The sequence below is a fragment of the Megalobrama amblycephala genome, linkage group LG1 (genome assembly GCF_018812025.1).
Source record: "Megalobrama amblycephala isolate DHTTF-2021 linkage group LG1, ASM1881202v1, whole genome shotgun sequence".
Classification (NCBI taxonomy): Eukaryota; Metazoa; Chordata; class Actinopteri; order Cypriniformes; family Xenocyprididae; genus Megalobrama; species Megalobrama amblycephala.
In genome coordinates, this window is record NC_063044.1 from 13,074,877 (window position 1) to 13,100,582 (window position 25,706).

The window sequence follows — 25,706 nt, forward strand, 5'->3', positions numbered from 1 at the left end:
CAGTAGAATTTTAAAGCATTCATAGCACACTTTTAAGTAATGCACTTTTAAGTAAACACTGTATATTTGGTTTACTTTATCTGACTACACTTAAAATCATTTGAAGTGTTAGTTCTAGTGCATTTATATTAAGTGTACTTAAGTACCACAGTTGGGAAAATGTACTTATAACTAGAACATTAGTAATATATTTGTAATAAAATGAATTTCATTTAAACTTAGGATTACTACATAAATGTCTACTAAGATTGAAATAATTTTTAAAGCATTCAAAGCACACTTTTAACAAATACACTAATAAAACTCCTCTGTATATTTTTGAGGTAGTATACTTTATTTCAATGCTCTAAAAATCTATTTAAGTAGTAGTTGTATATAGTATACTTTTCCAAGTGCAGTGAAGTACTAATGAAGTACAAATATACTTTAAAATAGTGTATTTATAGTGGATAACTCTGACACTTTTATTTAGCACCAAAATAAACAATGTACTACAAATGTACTTGCTTGTATTTAAGTATTTTTTAATGCCAACCGGAAAACCAGAGAATGTTAGTGTGAACAGGTGAGCTAACACGTGTATAATCACACCATAGTCTGTAGGTTACAGCAATATTATGTCCACACAGACACATTTATACAGGCCTATCAGCGGTTACATCGCAGGAGACGAAGGAAGAGCACAGAGAACTGAACTTATTGTAGACGATAGCTGAAGGTGTTCTGCTGTTACACGAAGTATCTGTCATTCAGTTACAGACGACTGCACAAATCCAGCATACTAATGACAACATTATAAACTGTTACCTAGAAGAAAACAACTGTAGTTTAGGCGTAAGTCAGCCGCCCGTGACGCTGAGAGTATAGTTATCTTTATTGAATAATCCACTAATGTCTTGAGATTGAATGTGAACTAAAATTCTCAGTTTCATGTGAAATCGTGCATGTCTGCCAAACATTAATATTCATGTAAGCTCCGTCTCCGGAAACCAAAAATCTCGTAACTCCGGTAGCAACAAGCGGCAACCTCCCAAAGTCTCTCGTGAAGCCAATACGGAAGTGACTTAAACTGCGATTCATCGACTGGCCGCTAGGGACAGGCTCCAAAAGAGAATCTCATTGAGTCCCATGTTAAATTGGCCAAGTTTACAGCAGAAAAAAACATGTTTACAAGTTGGTTCAAATTGTGGTTTTGGTCTATACTGCTAATTTTGCCCTTCATGACAACTGTGAGGGGGGGGGGATTTTTTTCTAACTCATCTGTTTAAATTATATTAAGCCTTAAAGTTCTGCATAATTAAGGGCGTGGTCACTTGAGTGACAGGTACATTGCGCTGCTGTCTGTGAGCCGTCACTTTACCTCAGCTAATTCCAGCCGCTGAATTTGGCATCTCAGCCGTATTTGTGCTCGATTATTTTATACAATTATAAAATATGGCTTGCTGCATAATATTCGAGACTGATGTGTGTCTGTGTAGATGTGCATGCATGCGGAAGAAACAGAACACACGTTGTTGGATCGTGGCATTGGCTGAAAGTTTTGGTTGTGAGATTTACTACAATGACAATGGCGAGAGGATATCAATGTAACGAAGGCAGGACTCAGAGTAAGATCCAAATGCAGCGTTTTATTTGAAGTGAGCGTGGTCGTACAGGCAGGGTCAAACAGGAACAAACAGGAGCAATAAGGAACAGGCAGAGTCGTAGTCAGGGTACAGGCAAGGATCGAGGCAGGCAGCAATGGGTCATAAAACAGGAATCAGGCAGGAACAGTAACAAACAGGTAAACAGGGAAATAACGCTTGGAATTGTACACTGAGGAAACAAGACTTCGCGGTGAGGTGGTGTGTGTATGAGTCTTTTATAGTCCAGGTAATGTGTGGCAGCTGGGTGTGGTGATTAGTGTGGAGTGATTGTGAAGTGAGTGCAGGTGATGAGCAATGGAGGATCATGGGAAATGTAGTCCGGGATGTGACAGGAACAGACGTGATCGTGACATAACGCCCCCCTCCCGGAAGGCGCGTCCTCGCGGCGTAGATGACACCAATAGGGAGGGGGGGTGGGTGCATTGGAGCTCTAGTGGCGGACAGGAACGGAGTCTCCAATGCAGGTTCCCGGGCCGCCATGGCGGGTCAGGTGCTACGGGCAGCCATGGCGGGTCAGGTGCTACGGGCAGCCATGGCGGGTCAGGTGCCACGGGCAGCCATGGTGAGTCCGGAGTGTCAGAAGGCCATGGGGGATCAGGTGGCTTGGGTAACCTCGGCAGGTCAGGTGACTTGAGCAACCACGGCAGGTCAGGCGGGTCAGGTGGCTTGGGCAGCCACAGCAGGTCAGGTGGTCTGGGTAACCACGGTAGGTCAGGTGGTTTGGGTAACCACGGTAGGTCAGGTGGTTTGGGTAACCACGGCAGGTTAGGGTCCATAAACGGCCATAATAGTTCAAAGGCCAATGACGGCAGTGGCCAGGCAGAGTGCCCACCCATAAGCTCCCCGCCCTCAGGTATACTGCCCCCCCAAAAAAGTTCTTGGGGATTTCAACGGGGTCTGTTGCGGCCTCGTGGGCAAGGAGTTCAGGTGGTTCCGGCAGGGCCAGGCGTTCGGGTGGTGCCGGCAGGGCGAGACGCCTGGGTGGCGCTGACAGAGCAAGGAGTTTGGGCGGCGTTGGCAGGGCTAGGAGCTTGGATGGCGCCGGCAGGGCCAGGAGCTCGGGTGGTGCTGGCAGGGCAAGGAGTTCAGGTGGTGCTGGCAAGGCAGGGAGTTCAGGTGGCGCCGGCAGAGCGAGAAGCGCAGGTGGCGCCGGCAGGGCAAGAAGCGCAGGTGGCGCTGGCAGGGCAAGAAGCGCAGGTGGCGCCGGCCGAGCAAGCAGCTTGGGCGTAAGAGGGGGAAGAACGGAAGAAGCCTTCCTCCTCCTCCTCCTCCTCCTCTTCCGAGGATGAGGCGATGCGGCCATCTTGTCCGTAGAAACAGGCGATGTGGCCCTCTTGTCCGTAGACACAGGCGATGCGGCCATCTTGTCCGTAGACACAGGCGATGCGGCCATCTTGTCCGTAGACACAGGCGATGCGGCCATCTTGTCCGTAGACACAGGCGATGCGGCCATCTTGTCCGTAGACACAGGCGAACTTGAGAGCGTTGCAACCGGAGTACTTGAGAGCGTTGCAACCGGTTGGCTTGAGAGCGAAGCGGCCACCGGGCTTGAGTGCGAAGCGGCCGGCGGGCTTGAGAGCGAAGCGGCCACCGGGCTTGAGAGCGAAGCGGCCGACTGGTTTGAGAGCGAAGCGGCCGGCGAGGACTTGGGGATGCCAGCTGCTCGGACCGTAGTCAGTGGAGGATCAGCCACACTGGAACGCAACCCTCTCCGCTCCCGGACTGATCTAGAGACGTGACGTGACTCTGGGTGATCAGCGGCGACGTGACTTTGCTCTGGGCGATCAGCGGCGACGTGACGTTGCTCTGGGCGATCAGCGGCGACGTGACGTTGCTCTGGGCGATCAGCGGAGACGTAGCGTTGCTCTGGGCGATCAGCGAAGACGTGACGTTGCTCTGGGCGATCAGCGGCGACGTGACGTTGCTCTGGGCGATCAGCGGCGACGTGACGTTGCTCTGGGCGATCAGCGAAGACGTGACGTTGCTCTGGGCGATCAGCGAAGGCGTGACGTTGCTCTGGGCGATCAGCGAAGGCGTGATGTGATGTTGTAATGGTAGCCGCCATTTTGTGAGGGTCCACTGGTGCGGCGGCCATTACGTGATTCACTGCGGTGTCGTGTTCCTCCGCGACTCCCACAGTAAATGGAGAACCAACTGACAACAGAGCATAGTCCATAAAACCGCAGAGTGATGAACGCGGTCCCTCTCGTCTTAATCTACTCTGGAGAGGTTGGTTGATGCCATCACAAAAAAAGTCAATAAGAGCACAGTCAGGCCAGTCTGCATAATGGGCAATATCCAGAAACTTCTGAATATGGTCCTCCAGGGTACTATTACCTTGACGAAGGTGGATGAGACATATAGCTGGGTCCATGCTGATGCTGAATGTGACGGAAACACTCACGGTAGCTGCTGGATCTTGGTGTGGCGAAGTCTTCTGTAACGAAGGCAGGACTCAGAGTAAGATCCAAATGCAGCGTTTTATTTGAAGTGAGCGTGGTCGTACAGGCAGGGTCAAACAGGAACAAACAGGAGCAATAAGGAACAGGCAGAGTCGTAGTCAGGGTACAGGCAAGGATCAAGGCAGGCAGCAATGGGTCATAAAACAGGAATCAGGCAGGAACAGTAACAAACAGGTAAACAGGGAAATAACGCTTGGAATTGTACACTGAGGAAACAAGACTTCGCGGTGAGGTGGTGTGTGTATGAGTCTTTTATAGTCCAGGTAATGTGTGGCAGCTGGGTGTGGTGATTAGTGTGGAGTGATTGTGAAGTGAGTGCAGGTGATGAGCAATGGAGGATCATGGGAAATGTAGTCCGGGATGTGACAGGAACAGACGTGATCGTGACAATCAAAATCTGACAGCACTGCTTGGATATAACTAAAACTGCTGCACTATTTTGAAAAAATATACTTTGGACACAGGCACATTTGTTTGTTAGATACGATCGTATACAGTTTTACAACATAAACGCTGCTCAGATTGCATTATTTATTGAAGAACGATGACAGAGAGCAGATCATTCAGAAGAAATGTTATGCAAACAATGGATAATATATCAATATTTCATGGCTAAAAAGTACTGTTTTTTGTTTTGCAATGGACATTTATATTTTACCCAAGTGCCACAGATTGGATTCATCTCGCGATCTCTATTATAAAGGTATGAAGTCCCATTTTAATTTTCCATGTTGTTATTTGCACACCCAACACAAATTATTGGTTATTTGCGCAAATTACTGGTTATTTGCACACCCAACACAAATTATCTATATCTTAAAAAAACACAGTAGATTGACAGTAAACCTTTAGAACGTTCTGATGATAAAACGTACTCGGTTACTAACGTAACCTCGGTTCCCTGAGATACGGAACGAGTACTGCGTATGGGGAAAGGTCTCCTTTTTCCCCGTTACTGAAGCCTTTTTCAATAACGCAGTGTAACTGCATCGTCATTGGTTCACTCCATAGACAGTAAAAGAAATGGACACAGCGACCCCATTGGAACTCAATTGAGACAAGTGAAGCCCATTTTTAGCGATTTTTAGCACTTCCGTTTCTGACGCGCAGACTCAAACTAAGCTTGATGACGTCAGCAACCTGTCTGACAGATGTAAATCTTCTAGTAGCTGTGCGTGCAAACTGCCATCGTTAATCTTGCAGAGACGGCGAGCTTGAGCGGGGAGTTCTTTGGCGTGAGTGAGCAGGAGTAATTATTCTGATTAATTATTTTGTATAGTATTTTAAAATGTAACGCCAGTACGCCATATTAAGTTAATGCATACTATTGCCTGCGAGCTTCTCCTCCTGTCTGTACGGTAATTTCTCTACTGTGCGACAGAGAGTCGAGTGGTTATGACGCAATCGTTAGCCTATTTTACCAAAACTGTTTCTACGGGGCCATAATGTAACATAGAAGGTAATGGAGCCCTTTATACATTGTCGTGTATCTTTAGAAATAAATAATGGACAAATTGAGTCTTTAAACGCCTCAGATGTAAAGTTATTTGCTGTCAAAGTGACGCCAAAATGAATGGGAGTCAATGGGATGGCTAACGCAAGTGAAGTTCTGCTACAAGATGGCGGCACGCGGCCGACTTCAACTTCCGGTCGACTTCCTTGGGCACTGGTTCACTCATAGACAAGTTGTTGAACCAATGACGGCGCGGCATAGCTGCGCGACCTATGGCGACAGAGCGCGCGAATATTCCCGCCGAAATGGGCGGGGTTTAGGGCTAAATAAGCAGGTGCTTCGCCATAGGATTTCAGGTCATTCGACTGAAGCGACGACACTGAAGCCGCAGCCTCGTGGCACGGCATGTAACGCAGTACTCGTTCTGTATCTCAGGGAACCGAGGTTACGTTAGTAACCGAGTACGTTCCCTTTCGATACTTCACTCGTACTGCGTATGGGGAACGAATTCAACCGCGCCGTGCCACGGCAGGGAACGACTGGACTTGTCTTGGACACCGCGAGGGAACCAGAGAACAAGTGAGAAGGCCGGAACCATCGAACCCTCGTTACACTACCAAAAGGGAAGTAACTCCCAGAGTGGCATGAAGCGGAGCTTGATAGAGGCCGCTGGATCATACCGAGAGGACCCGAGCTTGTAAGGTCGGGACGTCCAAATGATAAAATCTGACAAAAGTGGACGGCGAGGACCAGCCGGCCGCCTCACAGATGTCTTTAATCGAAACTCCACTAGACCAGGCCCAAGAGGAAGCCATTCCTCTAGTGGAGTGGGCTCTAACTCCTATGGGGCAGTTGAGGCCCATAGAAGAGTAACAAGAGTAATAGCATTGACTACCTGACGCACAAGACGTTGCTTTGAGACCGAAGACCCTTTGGTGCGGTCTCTAAAGCAGATTGCCGGAAAGGCTGTGATCGCTCAACGTAGGTCCTTAATGCCCTGACAGGGCAGAGCAATTCCAGCTCTCGCTCGTCCGACGAGGGAGGAAGCGCTGAGAGGGAAATTACCTGTGCTCTGAATGGAGTCAAGAGCACCTTAGGGACGTAGCCATGCCTAGGTTTCAAAACGACCTTGGAGTCGTTGGGCCCGAAGTCGTTGGGCATGCAGGGCTCACGGAGAGGGCCTGCAAGTCACCAACATGCTTAACCGATGCTAGTGCAAGTAGCAGAGTGGTTTTGAGCATCAGGGGTCTGAGGTCAGCTGAACACAGTGGCTCAAAGGGAGGCCCTTTAAGAGCTCTGAGGACCAAAAAGAGGTCCCAGGTGGGAACGGTGAGAGGATGAGGTGGATTCAATCGCCTAGAACCTCTCAAGAAACGCACCACAAGGTTGTTTCGTCCCACTGACTGGCCAGCGATGGGAGCGTGAAACGCTGTGATGGCTGCTACGTAAACTTTGAGCGTTGAAGGGGTGCGACCCAGTTCTAGACGCTCCTGGAGGAAGACAGTATCGGAGATACATCACACTCCACTGGGTCTATGTTGTGTGCAGAACACCGGCTAACAAAGACCGACCATTTCTGGGCGTAGAGGCGTCTCGTGGACTGAGCTCTTGCCTGAGAGATGGTATTCAGCACGTCCCTGGGGAGGTTAGCAGGCTCCCATCGAGGGACCAGAAGTGCAGAGCCCAGAGTTCTGGCTGGGGATGCCAAATCGTCCTGTTTGCCTGAGAGAGGAGGTCCCATCTCAGGGGGATCGGCCACGGAGCTTTCGTGGAAACCCTGAACAGCTCTGAGGACCAACTTGGCTCCTCTAGAGCAGGGCCACCAGGAGGACTCTGTGCTTGTCTTCCCTGATTCGTCTGATGATCTGCGAGATCAGAGCAATCGGGGGAAAAGCATAAAGGAGGGTGCTGGGCCAGACGTGAGCCAGCGCATCGTCCTCCTTTGAGAAATAAATTGGGCAGTTAGAGTTGTCTTCTGAGGCGAAGAGGTCTACCTCTGCCTTCCCGAAGGACTCCCAGATTGTGAGAACAGTCTGGGGGTGGAGCATCCACTCATCTGAGGGGACATTGCTCCGAGATAGCATATCTGCTCCCAAGTTTGTTCTCTCGGGTATGCGAGTCACTCTGAGTGACAAACCTTGGTAGTGCCCATTCCAGAAGATGCTTCGCCAGAGCGCATAAGCGGCTGGACGAAAGACCCCCCCGGTGATTTATGTATGACACCACTGTCATGCTGTCTGACTGGACTTGGATGTGGCATCCCGTCAGGTGTGCCTAAACGCGTGAAGGGCTCGAATCACTGCCAGCGTCTCGAGGCAGTTGATGTGCAGATGGCTTTCTTCGTGAGACCACGAGCCGAAGGCCGGTCTGCCCTTTCAAAGAGCACCCCAACCTGTGTTGGATGCATCTGTTGAGAGCACCGTCCTTCTGGACACCGCCTGTAGGGGTACACCTTGACTGAACCATACAGGGTTCATCCAGTGTTTCAGAGCTGTCAAACAGGCCTGACTGACCCCGTGAGGAGGGACCCGGAACTTCAACCAGTATTGCAGAGGCCGCATCCGAAGAAGGCCGAGCTGCAGAACCGGGAAGGCGGAAGCCATCAGCCCTAGCATCTTCAGAGGAAGTACTTCAGAGGAAGATAGGCTCTGTTCCTGACCAATGCCACAAGCTGCTGAATGGCCAGAGCGCGCTCTGGCGATACTACAGCCGTCATAAAGGCTGAGTCGAAGACTGCACCCAGGAACATTACACGTTGGCTGGGGAGCAGTGAGCTCTTGGCAAAGTTGACTCTGATACCCAGGCACTCCATGTGACTGGGCTAGGATAAGCCAGTCATCGAGATAATTGAGAACCCGGATTCCCAACTGTCTCAGTGGGGAAAGCGCCGCGTTCATGCACTTGATAAAAGTGCGAGGAGCTAGGGACAGCCCAAATGGAAGGACCGTATATTGGTAAGCCACACCCTCAAATGCGAATCTCAAGAATCACCTGTGATGGGGGGCTATCTGGATGTGAAAGTATGCATCTTTTAGGTCCAGCAAGCAGAACCAGTCCCCGGGGCAAACCTGCGCGAGGATCTGCTTCAGCGTTAACCTCTTGAACTTCCGTCGCATGAGGAAAAAGTTCAGGAGTCTGAGGTCTAATCTTGATGGGTCTGAGACCACCATCACCCTAGGGAATGAGGAAGTAATGGCTGTAATCGCTCTCTGAGGGAAAGACTATTTCTATAGGCCCCTTCACTTCGGCTCGGAGGACGTGAGCGTCGTCCGTGTTTACTGAAGTGGGAAGCACCCCGCCAAAACTCGGGGGTCTGCGAGCAAACTGGAGCGAGTAGCCTTGAGATATTATCCCCAGAACCCACTTGATACTCCGGGGATGGCCTGCCAGGCCCGGCGTGACAAGGGGTTGAATGGCGCCGGGTGGCGGGCTGCTGGGATGGGGCCTGCACACCGGCTAGTTTTTAGAAATGCTCACGCATCCTCATGAACGTGGTTTGCGGGGTGAAACCGGCAAACGACACGCTGAGAAACTCAGCAAACAGATATATGCTTCTTGGAAAAAATATACATCATGTGTTCCACCTGAGTCAAGGGAGAGCATCAAGATATATTCAGCAGAGCGGTGTCGGAAGTGAGACCGCTCTTCCTCAATGAACATGGCTTGCAGGGCAGAGCCAGCAAGTCACATGAACAGAGGTCCAGCATAATGAGCATGCTAGTTCCACCAAGCACAAATGAGCATTGAGCTCGCTTTCAGTGAGCGCATACACCCTCATGAACGTGGCTTGCAGGGGCAGGGCCGGCAAACGACACGCAGAGAGACTGGAATAAATACGCTACATCGACTGATATACTGAATATATAAATAACAGGTCTCACCTGAGACGGGTGAGAGTGTCGTTATATTTCTCAAAGAACGCGGTTTGCAGGGCAGAACCGGCAAGCAACGCGCTGAGAAATTCAGCAAACTCGGCAGAAATACACTATAAACTGAAATATATATATATATATATATATATATATATATATATATATATATATATATATATATATATATATATATACAGGTCCTTCTCAAAAAATTAGCATATTGTGATAAAAGTTCATTATTTTCATAATGTAATGATGAAAATTAAACTTTCATATATTTTAGATTCATTGCACACCAACTGAAATATTTCAGGTCTTTTATTGTTTTAATACTGATGATTTTGGCATACAGCTCATGAAAACCCAAAATTCCCAAAAAATTAGCATATTTCATCCGACCAATAAAAGAAAAGTATTTTTAATACAAAAAAAAGTCAACCTTCAAATAATTATGTTCAGTTATGCACTCAATACTTGGTCGGGAATCCTTTTGCAGAAATGACTGCTTCAATGCGGCGTGGCATGGAGGCAATCAGCCTGTGGCACTGCTGAGGTGTTATGGAGGCCCAGGATGCTTCGATAGCGGCCTTAAGCTCATCCAGAGTGTTGGGTCTTGCGTCTCTCAACTTTCTCTTCACAATATCCCACAGATTCTCTATGGGGTTCAGGTCAGGAGAGTTGGCAGGCCAATTGAGCACAGTAATACCATGGTCAGTAAACCATTTACCAGTGGTTTTGGCACTGTGAGCAGGTGCCAGGTCGTGCTGAAAAACGAAATCTTCATCTCCATAAAGCTTTTCAGCAGATGGAAGCATGAAGTGCTCCAAAATCTCCTGATAGCTAGCTGCATTGACCCTGCCCTTGATAAAACACAGTGGACCAACACCAGCAGCTGACATGGCACCCCAGACCATCACTGACTGTGGGTACTTGACACTGGACTTCAGGCATTTTGGCATTTCCTTCTCCCCAGTCTTCCTCCAGACTCTGGCACCTTGATTTCCGAATGACATGCAAAACTGAGCAACAGTCCAGTGCTGCTTCTCTGTAGCCCAGGTCAGGCGCTTCTGCCGCTGTTTCTGGTTCAAAAGTGGCTTGACCTGGGGAATGCGGCACCTGTAGCCCATTTCCTGCACACGCCTGTGCACGGTGGCTCTGGATGTTTCTACTCCAGACTCAGTCCACTGCTTCCGCAGGTCCCCCAAGGTCTGGAATCGGTCCTTCTCCACAATCTTCCTCAGGGTCCGGTCACCTCTTCTCGTTGTGCAGCGTTTTTTGCCACACTTTTTCCTTCCCACAGACTTCCCACTGAGGTGCCTTGATACAGCACTCTGGGAACAGCCTATTCGTTCAGAAATTTCTTTCTGTGTCTTACCCTCTCGCTTGAGGGTGTCAATGATGGCCTTCTGGACAGCAGTCAGGTCGGCAGTCTTACCCATGATTGCGGTTTTGAGTAATGAACCAGGCTGGGAGTTTTTAAAAGCCTCAGGAATCTTTTGCAGGTGTTTAGAGTTAATTAGTTGATTCAGATGATTAGGTTAATAGCTCGTTTAGAGAACCTTTTCATGATATGCTAATTTTTTTGAGATTTTGGGTTTTCATGAGCTGTATGCCAAAATCATCAGTATTAAAACAATAAAAGACCTGAAATATTTCAGTTGGTGTGCAATGAATCTAAAATATATGAAAGTTTAATTTTTATCATTACATTATGGAAAATAATGAACTTTTATCACAATATGCTAATTTTTTGAGAAGGACCTGTATATATATAACATATGTCTCGCCCGAGACAGGGGGAGAGCGACATGTTATATTTCTCAATGAATGCGGCTTGCGGGGCGGAACCGGCAAGCAACGCATAGAGAAACTCAGATAGCTTCTTTGCTTGCTAACATGGTCACGTCAAGCTAGGCGGGCGTGGTTTCAGCAACCAGTCACATCAGCTCAAACCACCTCCCCGCCTCTTTGCCCATTTTCAGTTATCCGGGAGTGACGTGCGGTGATGCGCAGCTAAGATGGCCGCGGCCTCGTTTACGCGTCAAAACTGCTGTTCAGAACTCTATGGGTGACGTCACGGACACTTCGTCCATATTTTTTTACAGTCTATGGGTAGCACACGATGACGTCAGATTTTGTGATGTTGCTGCGACTTTGCTTTTCAAACGGGAAGACAGAAATCGCTCTGAAAAATGCAAAAATAACTAATTTCAAATGATAAATGAAATTAATGAGTATCTTTAGTGTTTTCAATGATGCACGGCCTATACATATCTGTTCACAGCTCAAAATGTGTTCTGGGGTTTCATGACCCTTTAAGCACGCTATTATGTCGTAATGCCTCACGCCGCCGACCGCATCTCAACCGCTGATGCAGCTAAATTTATCGATTTAATATGCAAGTTCATCAAACTAAGACATATAACTATCGTATAAACAGACACTGTGATGCCACATCGCTCATCTTACCTGTAAAAACACACAAACAGAGCAAGGAATGAGTTATTCAGGGACTTCTTCATCTGTAAATGAAGCTCCTGTCCTGCGGCTCTCGATCGCCCTCTAGCGTCACCCGCCAGCGTCTGCAGGTCTAAGTGATGTTTGGCATCATTGCACAGCACTATATACAAATATATTTTCATATTCATTTAACACAAGAACCATATTTAACAAATGAGAACTAATGATATTAATGATCAACAATACTTGAGTTCATATCACTACATGAACAACAGGTTTTTCAGCAAAGTTTTGGTCATATTGATCATTTATAGGGCCTAGAAACTTGCGTATTAGATATTATACAATATATTCATAAATAGGCATTATACTTATTGTTCAATGTTTAAAGTTATGAGAGAATAAATCTGGCAATAATGTTGTGACACGCATTGCCAAACAAGCGTTGTGTTTTCAGCTGATTTATACCCCAAACGGGCAACGTGACGCGGGTGAAACAAACATTTACAGGCTAATCATTTTAAATTCATGAAACTTCAACATAAACGTAATAAGATAACACTCAACAACAGCTTTTAAACATGTAAGTCCCCTCCAGATATGGTAAATATGTGAAATATATCAACTTTTATGAGAAGGTCAGTAGATTTCACACTTCATGCTGTTTTAAATGCTGCCCGTAAGATGAACACATTTATGAACAAAGTCAATATATCTAAATATTCACAAGTTTCAACATGAAACCGAGAAATGAGAGCCAAACTTCCCCTGCCTCTCCCCACAGCCTCTCAAATGTTTGTGTCACTCACGTCACATGGTTTAGGGTTAATCCTGAGTTACAAACGACATAAATATATGAATGTAGATGATCTTTCAGGTGCAAGTATCAAGACACTCCCTGTGAAGATGAGATTGAACACTGTATGAATGTATTAATGTTTGAGTATCAGTCTCAGTCAGATCAGCTTCATCATGTTCCTCTAGGGGGCAGTAACACACACACTCTTTAGGAGGCTTTGAGAGATTTCTCACTATAGTTGAGTTTCAGTAACATCTTCAGCATCACTTTTGACTCTTAAACCAGCATCAGAACATCTTTTTCTCAATGCCACTGTGATCTTGAGCTCGGCTGGAGTTTAAAAGACTCTTATATTGATCTGAGTGATATCAGTGACGCTTCATAAGAGCTTATTCAGGTTTGATTGATAACTGATGAACTCCATCAGTCCTGATCTTGAACTGAATGAACTCTGAACTGAGCTGAATGATGACACAGTTTCTTTCTGTAGAGCTGCTCACAGCTGAATGAAGCTGATCATTGATGAACTTTGAGGATCATTCAGTGATTTCACACTGAACTGAACTGAACTGAGCTGATCTGAATGATGACACAGTTGTGCTTTATGATGCTTTATGGTTGAATTCAGCATGATGAACTTTGACCCCTAATGACTTTATTTCTTCAGATATGAATCAAGTGCTGATTCAGCTCTAAAGACAATAAAGGTTTCTAATTACTCGTCTTGAATCATCACAAGACAAAAACTAAAGTCAAAATGTGTTTATAGAAACACACTCCCTGTGAACCAGTAACACACACTGTGGTGTTAAATTATTCTAATGGTTTTCACTTTAATAACGCTTTAAATAATAAATGATGAAAAGATTTGTGGCTGAACATCTGAGTATCTGAATACCAACATCCAGCTTTGTAAGGGTCACATGATGCAGTGGCGCCTGCAGCTGTACGCACTGAGAGACGCTAATTAATGCCGTTTTTATTTTTTAAATTGATTATTAAAATCTGTCTGCGTACACTCATGACATATCAAGAGAGAATGAGAATAAATAAAGGTGTGTGTTCGTGTGTTGTAAAGTCAAAAGTGTGTATGTGTGTGCATGGCTGGATGCATCTGATTGGATAGTTTAGTTTCGTCGCTTTTTCCACACATAAAAAAATGACATTACAGATTTAACAAAACAAGCTCAACATGTTTAAACGCTCTCTAAAACAGCTAAACTTGATTGAAACATTTGCAAAAGGCCTAAACTAGAGTAGGGATGGAGAAATAAGCTCTTAAATCTTTGAAGCTTTTCTCTGAATGTTTCAGGAAAAAAGTTTGAGCATCAAGAGTGTTGAAAACAGTGCCATCTTGTGTCAGGTAACATTTACAGCAGCCATAAACCTGCGTGCGCAGCTCCACTGTTTAACACTCTGAGGTCTGAAGGTATCGCCGGCGATACCACCGTGGTTTTTTCTTATCAGTGTGAAAGAGACTCAAAATACTCCGTCAATGTTGCACATACAATTAAGAGTTATACACCATTTTAATCTGTGGAATATCTTCTTTTATTTGTGTACACTCAGAGTAAAAACAAAATGTTGTGCTTTTTGTAAAATAAAGAAAACTAACATGATGCGTGATCTCTCGTCTCCCTCTGAACGAACTCCAATCTGATAGTTCTTAGAAAATGAACTGTAACTTAGTGAATACTAATGACAAAAAAATTACACTTATGTCTAAAAAAACGTTAAGATGTCAGGTTTTAAAACATGTAAGTCAAATCGAAAACAAACCTTCTGTGTTTATGTAATCTGTATGAAAAGAGAGCCATGTCAGAAGTCTGTGATTCAGCTCATTATCCGCTAATGCGGCCACGCCCACGGAGCCAGCGCTATTCAGACGCAAATTCAGAGGCAATACATGCATTCATAATCTCAATCATGTATTTATTGTCTTGAAAAGTGTTTTGAATAGCCATATTTAGCGATCTCTTGCCTCTGTTAGTTCCTTGATTGTCACATGATATTCCTCTTCTTTTACTGAGGCATTTGTGGACAAAAGGGCAGAGCGCCCTCCGGCTGCAAGTATGAATGATGAAAACACAGTATCCAGCACTCATAGTAATGACAATAAATATAGAATAATAAATATTACTTCTCTGTATAGAAAATTGATATAAACATATGAGAATCCATCAATATTTCTCCAAATGTGTATGCTTTTAAGCATATTAAGAAATTATGGTCAATATAAGATTTTAAGAGTCAAAATATGAAGCTTGAGTCTTAGATCTTTTTAATGATGTATAGTTTGTCAACTGCACATCAACATTTAGGCTATATAATATAACAAATATAGTAGCCTATATGAAATGCCCTAGAGGTAGGAATGTTCAGACGCTTTGCATCACAGAAATACATTATATTTTAAAGTATATTAAAATAGAAAACCATTATTTGGTTAGAGACTTGAGACTTCTTTTAAAAACATTATAATGGCATTATAATGTGTTCAATCTTTTGACTGGTAGTGTAATTTAACATAGGCCTATACAAAATTTTCTTCATATCATGTGCAATAATACGTGCATGCATGAGATCACAAAAATCATGTTTTTTTTGTCCTGAGTGGACTTTAATCCTGTTATCAGCATGATCACAGAGGGTTTTTTCACAGCCTACCTGACTGAAAGGCCTCATTAATATGCAAGTCATTTCAGGTCATTATTATTCAATTCTTTTGTCTTCTCAGGTGAGAATCACCCATTATACATGAGGATTCATGCCTCCATGCATACTGTGTTTCTTGACCAAAAGTGTCTTAGAAAATTTAAATCTCTCTATTGTTTTATATGAAGGATTAGGAAGGATAATTTTTACTTCATTCTGAAGCAAAAACTCTAGTCTACAACCTCCAATACCTAGAAGTCTTATGAACACAGATTTAATATACTTTTTTTGGCCTTATTTCAGTGACTTAAGTTTTTTGTTTTTTCAATAACCACGCATAAACGTTATTCCTTCAAAAACACAAACATGTACATACATGTTCCTCACATATTATTGTAGCCTAGTTTGTGCTGAATACAGTGTAATGACACTTTTTCCATTAATATGTTTATGAACAACTGAAAAAAGCACAAATGTCAGGGCATGTCAAAACTTCTCCAAGCCCCAAATCAGCCTCAGACCCCTGAGGGTTAATCCGTTAAGCACAAATAAAAGCCTGACGACGCTAAATGAGTTCAGTTTTCTGATAAAATAATTCACATATTAAAGTCTGGCAATAAATGTAACAGCAAAAACAATAATTACAATAATACTAATAATTCCTACTGAGTTGTTTAAAGGCAAGTAAATTTTGCTGTGATTTTATTGTTTTACCGGTTATATGACAGAACATATGACAATGTAATATATAGATAGATATAAGAATTTATATTTTTATTTTTTTGAGAAGAATTTAAAGAAATTAATATTTTTTTCAGCAAGGATGCATTAAATCAATCAAAGTGACAGTAAAGACATTTAAAATGTAACAACAGATTATATTTCAAATAAACGCTGTTTGTTTGAACTTTCTATTCATCAAAGAATCCTGAAAAAAAAATATTATACACAAATATTTTGTACATCTGTGCACAATAAATGATAACTTCTTTTAAAACTTGAGCAGCAGTGTAATTGTTCGTATTTAAAATGTTAGTAAAGGGTTTTGAACTTGGTAGTGGTCTGGGTTCAAACATTCAATGCACAAAGTGATTCACGTGACTGGAAAGAAAGTGAGGCTTTGTTGTTCGTTAATCATGTAATGCGGGGTTAGTTGACACGTGTTAAAAACTTCAACACAGCTAGCATGAACAAACTTATTTACTAGTAGCCATATAGACAAAATACAGAGAAAAAAATGCACCAAAATTCAGAAATCTTTGGAAGATATCACTGAACATTTATTTAACAATAGCAAAAGTTAATTTATTACTTAAGTTTATTTTTCATCAGTTTATGTAAAATGAGACTAACTATACTGAATTACACTTTACTGTATATTCACATACAAGAAAACAGCTGTTTTAAATTCAAGTAATAATATTTCACAATATTACTGTTTTTCACTCTATTTTGTACATTGAAAGTTCATCTTGAGCAGCAGTTAATTAGTCTAATAACAATCACCTGGTTATGCTACTTCAGGGAAACAGGAGTGAAAGAATTTAAAGATTACGTATCATTCTATATCAAACACTGTATACACCATAATTGAAATGAAAAAGAGAGAAAAAACAAAAGTATCACAATACTAATGGTGTCACAAATCAAGTAACATTATAATTTTTATTTTTAAAGTCTCCAGACCAGAGCAAAGCATGCTGGGAACTGCCCAGTTTCAGTTCGTTCAACACCAATAATGATGAAGTCAACTTCAGTTTGACGTGTTTAAGTGGATTTACTCCATTAAATCAGGACAGAATGTGCAGTAATTGTGTGCTTTAACTCATTTTAATGAAGTTCATTTAACAAGCAGCAGAAATCATGTTTACAGTGTAGATTAAAAGATGGACAGATTGATGATTCCTGATTGTGATGTGTTTTATCTCCATCAGATTCCCATCGGATCACTCTGGATCTGAACACAGTGAATAAACTCCTCCGTCTGTCTGAGAGGAACACAGTGATTACTGTCACTCACACACCACAGTCGTATCCTGATCATCCAGACAGATTTGATGGTGTGTATAATCATCAGGTGTTGTGTAGAGAGAGTGTGTGTGATCGACGCTGTTACTGGGAGATTGAGTGGAGAGGACGTGGTGTGTTTATATCAGTGTCATATAAGAGCATCAGCAGGAAGGGAACAGGTAAAGAGTGTGTGTTTGGATATAATGATCAGTCCTGGAGTTTGTTCTGCTTTCCCTCCAGATACTCATTCAGACACAATAACATACAGACTGATCTCACTGTAAAGTCCATCATCAGCAGAACAGTGAATGAGGAGAATCACTATAGAGTAGGAGTGTATGTGGATCACAGTGCAGGAACTCTGTCCTTCTACAGCGTCTCTGGAGACACAATGATCCTCATCCACACAGTCCAGACCACATTCACTCAACCGCTCTATCCTGGGATTGGCTTTCGTTTTTATTATCCTGGATCATCAGTGAAACTGTTGTAGAGTCTCTTCATGACATTAACACTGAAATATCAGGACACAATAAATGTGTGTTAATGACTCAAAGTCACATGATGAAGTAAATGTTGAAATATTGTAATAAATGTTGAACTCAGTGTTCATGTATATTGTGTCATGTGGTGTCGTTATGAGGAGCAGGAGTGACACTTACAGATTTAGATCCACTAACCCACTGAAAAATAACATCAACAATCAATTCATCAATTTAATCATTCACACACAAATGGACATTTTTACACGCATCAATAAATATACACATTTAAAACTGTTTATTTGATTCATGTTTTAAACGTATATTAATAAATCATTTTAAATCTCTTTTTAAAAAGCATTGGCTTTCACCTCAATCAGCTTTCACCTCAGTGTGAAGAGCCAATCCTCTGTCACTGTGAATGTAACACGCGCTGTCATTGGACAGTGAGAACAACTATTCATTCATTAAATATGAGAGTTGAGACACTCTGACTGAAAGAGTCTCAAACCGTCTACTTCTCTACTATACAGCAGGCGAGAGAATAAGTGTGTCAGAAACCTCAGTGATCATAAAAGAGTAGCGAGAATTACCCGAGTGACGTACTGATTCTCGCCAGATTGTGACGTGTTGAGATGCAGCAGGACTGTGAACACGTGATTGTTGATCAATAAGTTTGAATAAAGCGTTGTTTCATGTGTTCGTTGACTTGTGTGTGTGTGTTTATTTATTGTGATGCTTACTTTTATTCCTATTGTTGTCAGTTAATAAAATATAATAATTGTATTAATTCATGCATTAATTCATTGCTTGACTGATATATATATATATAAAACATTCAAAACTGTATTGTCCCCAGTTTTTAATTAATTAATAGATTAATAACAAATGAGATTTTGGTGATATTTTGAGCACTCAAATAGGAAATATCCCCGGTTTCCATTTCAGAAATCTGGTCACTTCACAAGTTTTGTTTTCTTTAACAGATGACTTATGTTGTCTCACAAATAAATGTACTCAATTCTATGAATGAAAAAGATTTAATCACAAAATGTACTGCCTTTTTCTGGTTAAGATCATAATGAATAAAGCATTTCTTGTTGTCAAACATGCTTTTATTCTGTCGAGATCAGATCAGGATCAAATTATTAATGTCTTGTATTTTGTTCTTTATACTACAAATGTTTAGATGTGCCAAATCCAAACCTTTACTAGTTTTGGTTGTACACATTAGCGATATAAGGAATATAACTTCAAACACGTCAGAAACATTACTTTTACACTGAAATGTGTCTTAGTTCTGGATGCTTTCCTCTCTAGGCAAAAATACCAATTTATCATACCTTAGTATTGCCTTTTCACCTTGGGCTCTAGCAGCTTTAAGTTTGGGCCACAGTTCCTTTCTTCTCTGAAGCACAGCCCCGGAGGAATCTTCATTTATGTAGATGTTAGTCCCCTTGAGCTTTTTAGCAGAGGAAAGAATGCGTTTGTCTTTGAGGCGCAGCAGATTTACCATAATTCTCCTGGGCCTTCCACCCTCCTGGTACTGACCCATCCTCTGGACACGCTCTATTTCAACCTTCCCATCCAGTCCAAGATTAGTGGAGAACATGTGTTGGACCCTCTGCTCCAAACCACTCCAACTTTCTTGCTTATTACCGTCAATGACTAAATTTTTCCTTTTATGTTGATTTTTCAATGTAATCGAGCTTAGTAAACATTTCATCAATGTCACGTTTTGAATTTATTATATCGTTTTCAAAAGATTTTATTTTGGCTTCAATTTCTTTATGTCCTGATTTCATCTCCTCCATCATATGTTGTGTAAATTCCAGACTTGTCTTCAATTCCTGTACATCCTGTATAACACCATCCAGTCTCATATTTGTTCCCTCCATTATCACTTGTATAGTTGAATGTTGGCAAAAAATGCTGATGTCCAGGTCCTCCTCCAGCAGAGGCCTAGTAGGCCAAGAAGCCTCTTGACGTAGTTTAACACCCCATATTTGAATTAGAAAATAAGCAGTTAAATGTGTGGAATTACCCATAGGACTGCTGAACACAGACATGTTGACCTCCAACATCAGTGTAACTGATCTCCTTCTGTCCAGCTGCTGTCCTTCTGCTCTGAAATACAACCTGGATCACACGGTTGAACATTTATTCACAAGCTATAGAATGGATCATATAGCACGACTTTATAAACTGACTGGTCACATAAAAATAAGCAGTAATCATTTTAGTTTTTTCAGGGGTACGTTTATTAAACTTTCTTAAATATCCTAACTGAACTAATCCTGGTTTAGTCTAAGCTCTGTCTGTGAAACCGGGCCTTTGTGTCTCTGGACCAACCCAGTCTCCTGCTACTGCGCATCTGTACTACGAGTTTGCGTTTTCATTCACTCCAAAGTCATATTCGGCGTATATTTGGTACGCAAAACCCTCCTGTTAAACTTGCAATGATGGAAAATGTGTATGTATTGCACGAGGAAATGTATTATAGTCATCATCATCATCATCATCGTCCCGCCCCTTCAATCGAACGAAGATTTACGATTTCATCTTGTGCAGGTGCCGAAGCAGCATATACAGAAATATTGATTTAGATACTTATTTACAGAAACTTACTGTATATAACTTACTCATCATCATCATCATCATCTCTATGGGGACGAATGTTGCTACTACATCTATTACGCACTGAGGATCATAATAGGTGATTGTTGTTACAGTTTAATTCTAAACAAAGAAAAATGCTTGTAGACGCTTCATTAATTCAATGTGAATAATTTATGCTAGTTATAGCAACTGTTACAGTTCACGTCTCTCCTGGACTCCATCTCCCATGATCCTCCCTGTTCCACACCTGCACTCACTTCCTCATCATCTCTCCCGCTCTTCACGGATCTCCAGCACCTGGACTTCATCATCTGCACTCCCTTTATAATGGGCCTGTCCCAAATGGCGCACTTCATTTGGACTTTGGGTCTTGTGGACTTAAATTGTGCGTGCTCGCCGAGTCTACGAGTCCGTAGGCCGTCCCATTCAGCATTTTAACGCTCTGAAGTGTGCTCAGCAGCGCCCCCTTTGTACCCTTGAAGCGGTCTTCCGCGTAGCCCGCATAGATGCAGGCTCCGCACACTTTAACTACCCAGGAATCCTTGCGAAATTCCAATCAGACGACGGATGGGAGGAGATTTTGCTCAAATTGATGACATGAAGAAAATATTTAAGTGTAGGTATCATTACGGTTTTTATGACCTAGGAGTACATTTTACCAGTTGTTACCTACAGTTTATACAAACATTATGGTCATCGACCAGTGGTTGATCTCTCAAACATAATGAATAATACGATCGCATTATGATTCATTAAATAAATAGAACCGAATGTCAGGGCTTTAATGATTCATATGTAAACCTAGTATTTATATTTAAACCTGTAAATTCATCTGAAACTCACGCACATGCTTATTATGTGTATTATTTACTTAATGCACTAATGACTTTTGACAAGTTATAACGTTTAGCTACAGTAGGTGGCCATCCAAAACGGTGTTTCTACCGCCGCCGCCACATCGGCAAAGTGCATTTGCAGCTTTTGACCACTGAGTGGCGCTTTAACCACGTTATCCAACAAATGCATCAAAGCACATTTATCTTTATGCAAAATGTCAATTTTCTCACATATTAGGCCTATATTTAAAAGATAAATAAAAATGAATTTGTGATAAAGAAATGTGCTTTATTACTATTCATATTCAAGTGTTTGTGCGGAAAATTATTAATGTACATGCATGACAGGGAGGCGCCCCAGTGATCACTCAATTTTTTTCCTGATAATTATTAAATAACTTAAAATTGGGATGCCTCACATTCATGAGAAATATATCTACACAAAGCTTGAAATTTCTTCTTTTATTTTTTTTTTTGAACTTTTATTTTATTTTATCAAGTGCAGTCATACAGTATGTCACAAATGAACTTTTTGATGGTACGATATTGATGATACAATAAAGTGTCCAGGGCAAGTCCACAAATAGAATAGCAGTCCATAGATGTCTTCCATCCTAACAATAATGTATGTGAGGTAAGATCCTTATCTCTGCAGTACCACATATATATTTTGTAAATAATAACAATAATTTTTAAAATGCAAATGACCATTGATAAATAAATGACAAATAGATAAGTAAATAAAATAATAATAGAAGTAAGAAAAATATAGTCTGCATAATAGTCATATCAAATGAAAATGTTGGGCAATGGAAGACCATTTATTTAGGAATACATCTGCTTTCAGTTGTAATATTGCTGTTATATGCTCCATATTATAAACGTCTTGGATTCTTTCCCTCCATTGTGCAACCGTTGGAGGGTGTGGCTTCAGCCAGGAGGCTGTGATTACCTTATTTGCTATTAAAAGAAGGATTCTCAGCAAACATGTTTGGCTATTCTCATCAAAGTCAGCTGGAAGTACCCCCTAGCACGAAGTATGATGGTTCAAGAGGTAGATCTATACGGAGACATTTTTTTATTTCTTTTTGTACATTTTGCCAGTATTCCGATATCTTCGGGCAGTCCCAAAATATATGCGTGTGGTCTCCCACTAAGCCACAACCCCTCCAACAACCGTCTGAAGTGTTGCTCCATTTTGATGTTATGAATGGAGTCCTAAAATATCTCATTTTAATTTTCCATCCAAATTCTTTCCAGTTAGGACTACTGGTTACCCTGTGTCCTTGACTGCATGAAATCTCCCACTGCTTATCTGTAATTATTGTATTCATTTCTAATTCCCATTTTTCTTTAATGTCTAAATTATTTTCTTTAAATTCTTCCCGCAATATTTTGTAAATATGTGAAATGAATTTTGACTTCACTATTCCTTCTGTTATTGATATGAAGAAACGTTCTATTTTTGTTGGCAGAGAGCAGAGCTTTTCCCATTCTTGATGATTTTGGAGGTAATGTCTAATTTGTAAGTACCTAAAGAAGTCTTGATTTGGTAAATCATATTTCTCTTTGAGCTGTTCAAATGATTTCAAGGCTGCTCCGTCAAACAGCTGGTCCAAAACCACTAGACCCCTTTCTGTCCATTTCAGGAAACCCTTGTCCAGCCTAGCTGGGGGAAACTCACAATTATTTGCTATCCTTATAGCTCTGGAAATAGTCATGGGAAGTTGAAGTTTTTTCCTCACAATTGACCATATTTTTAAGGTGTTCTTACTCCATATATTAGTAATCTTCTTTTTCCCCCATATGTCTTGGTTTAGGAATTGGATTGAATCCAATGGCAAATTTGGGCATTCACTCTGCTCCATTCCAACCCATATAGTGTCAATATCTTGGGACATCCACGCAACCATGGATCTCAATTGAGCTGACCAATAGTATGTTTTAAGGCTAGTCAAGTCCAAGCCTCCATTTTCCTTTGGGCAAAGTAGTCTTTTAAATTTAAGTCTGGGTCGCTTTCGCTGCCAAATAAACTTGGATAGCCATTTATCTAATGTGGTAAAGGTGGCGGCAGGAACATAGATAGGTAGTGATTGGAAGAGAAAGAGCAACCTTGGTAAAATGTTCATTCTTATAGTTTCTATTCTTCCTATCAGGGAGAGTGGCAGAATTTCCCATCTTATAAGGTCTGCTTTTATGTGGTCCATCAATTTCCCGTAGTTGGCTTTAAACAGTTTTGATAGGTCTGTTGTTATTATAATTCCCAGATATCTAAATCCTTGCGACCAGTGGAAATCAAGCCTTTCTGATAATTGGATTGGCCAATTTTCAACTAGCATCATTGCCTCAGACTTTGATGGGTTGATTTGATAACCTGAGAGTTCTCCATATTTTTTTAAGGTGTCTAGCAGTGCAGGGACAGAAAGGACTGGATCCCTTATATAGGTCAGGATATCATCTGCATAAAGAGATATCTTGTGCTCCTTATCTCCCATGTCTTTTATACCTTTTATTTCCTCATTCTGTCTTATAGATGCTGCCAAGGGTTCAATATTTATAGCAAAGAGCAAAGGGCTAAGACAGTCCCCTTGCCTCACCCCCCTCTGTAGGTTAAAAAACTCAGAACAGCATCCGTTTACTCTGACACGAGATTTTGGATTTCTGTAAATAACTCTGACCCAGTCTACAAATTTTGGGTGGAATCCCATTACTGATAGCGTTTTGTACAAAAAATCCCAATTTACAGTGTCGAATGCATTCTGTGCATCAAAACTTATTAACATTGATGTTTGTTTGTCTCTTTTAGCGCAAGTAATTATGTTTAGGGTTCTTCTTATATTATTAGCACCCTGTCCAATAGGAATGAATCCTGTTTGATCTGGCTTAATCAGAGTAGTAATATGTCTTTGAACTCTATGTGCTAAAATACTTGTCAGTATTTTTTGATCGTTGCATATCAGGCTGATGGGTCTATATCCTTGGCAGAGTGTTGGGTCTTTCCCTTCTTTATGAATCACAGAGATAATGGCTTGTGACCATGTCTCCGGAGGGTTGTTCTTGGAGAGGGAGTATCTAAACACCTTAGTTAATATGGGCGCGAGGTCATTTATGAAGCATTTGTAAAATTCTCCAGGAAGCCCATCGACCCCTGGAGATTTGTTGTTTTTCAATCTTTTTATAGCCTCTCTTATTTCTGTTTCTGTAATTGGTGTTATCATCTGTTTAGACATTTCTTCTGATAATGTGGGGAGATTCAAAGCAGTGAGGAAAGTATCAGTATCCTTTCCCGATGTTTGTAATCTTGGTTCTTTGTATAAGTTTTGGTAGAATGATGCAAAAGCATCTGCTACCTCTTTGGGTTGAGATACTGTTCTACTCAGTGCAGGATGACAAACCTTGGACACAGTACGATTAGCTTGAGCTTAACGAAGTTGAAATGCTAGAAGGCGGCTAGCTTTATTACCCATCTCGTAATATCTCTGTTTCGAAAATCTTAAAGCCCCTTCTGCTTTATATGACAGGAGTTTGTCCAAGGTTTTTCTTGTCTCCTTAAGTTCTGTATCAATGTTACTCGTTCTTGTGGATTTGTGTTGTGTCTCTAAAAGCTTTATTTTATTTTCCAGGTTTAGTTGTTCCTTGAGTCGCTGTTTCTTTATTTTTGATGATATCTGTATTATTTTTCCTCTTATAACTGCTTTTGCTCCCTCCCATAGAATTGAAGGATTAACTTCATCATTATCATTGATCTCAAAGTATTCTTTTAAGGTTTTACTTAAGTCTTCTACTATTTCAGACTTATTCAGCAGTGATACGTTTAACCTCCAATATCTAAAAAAAAGAGTGCATGCCTAGGTCTACTTTCAGCACAATAGGTGCATGATCACTCAAGGTTATAGGTTCAATGAAACAGTTTTTAGCTCTCCATGGGTCTATAAGACCCAGTTCGGACATAAAGTTATTTAAGGTTTTTGTTTTGGAGCACTGAGATCCCCTCTCAGTGGGTATCCTATCCAGCTTCCCATCCTGCACTGCATTAAAGTCCCCTCCTATTATTAATAACCCTTTTGAATTGCCTGCAATGATGTTGGCGATCTCTCTAAAGAACACTGGGTCATATTCGTTTGGGGCATATACATTCAATATGGATACCTCGGTTCCTCCAGGACTCCCAACCACCATGACATACCGACCTGATTTATCCTGTATCACCTTCTCTGCATTAAAGGCCAAGTTTCTGTTGATTAAAATAGCCACCCCTCTTTTTTTTCCGTTTGAGGCACTATATACTAAATTCACCCATCCCTTCTTAATTTTATATGCTCACTCTCTGATAAGTGGGTTTCTTGTAGTAATGCAATTGAACATTGCATTTTTTTTAACTGATTGAATATTTTCTTCCTTTTGACAGGATG

At 41.9% G+C, this 25,706-nt stretch overlaps 1 protein-coding gene across 5 annotated transcripts in view; it reads left to right on the forward strand.

Moving 5' to 3' along the window:
• Positions 1–18,541, forward strand: part of LOC125263195 (NACHT, LRR and PYD domains-containing protein 12-like) — a 79,273-nt gene extending 60,732 nt beyond the window's left edge. For all 5 annotated transcript variants that reach the window (XM_048182135.1, XM_048182167.1, XM_048182125.1 and 2 more), the window contains exon 11: positions 17,282–18,541. In XM_048182135.1, coding sequence (XP_048038092.1) covers positions 17,282–17,850 — 569 coding nt within the window. In that variant the 3' untranslated portion in view covers positions 17,851–18,541. The remainder of the gene's footprint in view (positions 1–17,281) is intronic.
• Positions 18,542–25,706: the final 7,165 nt, after the last annotated feature.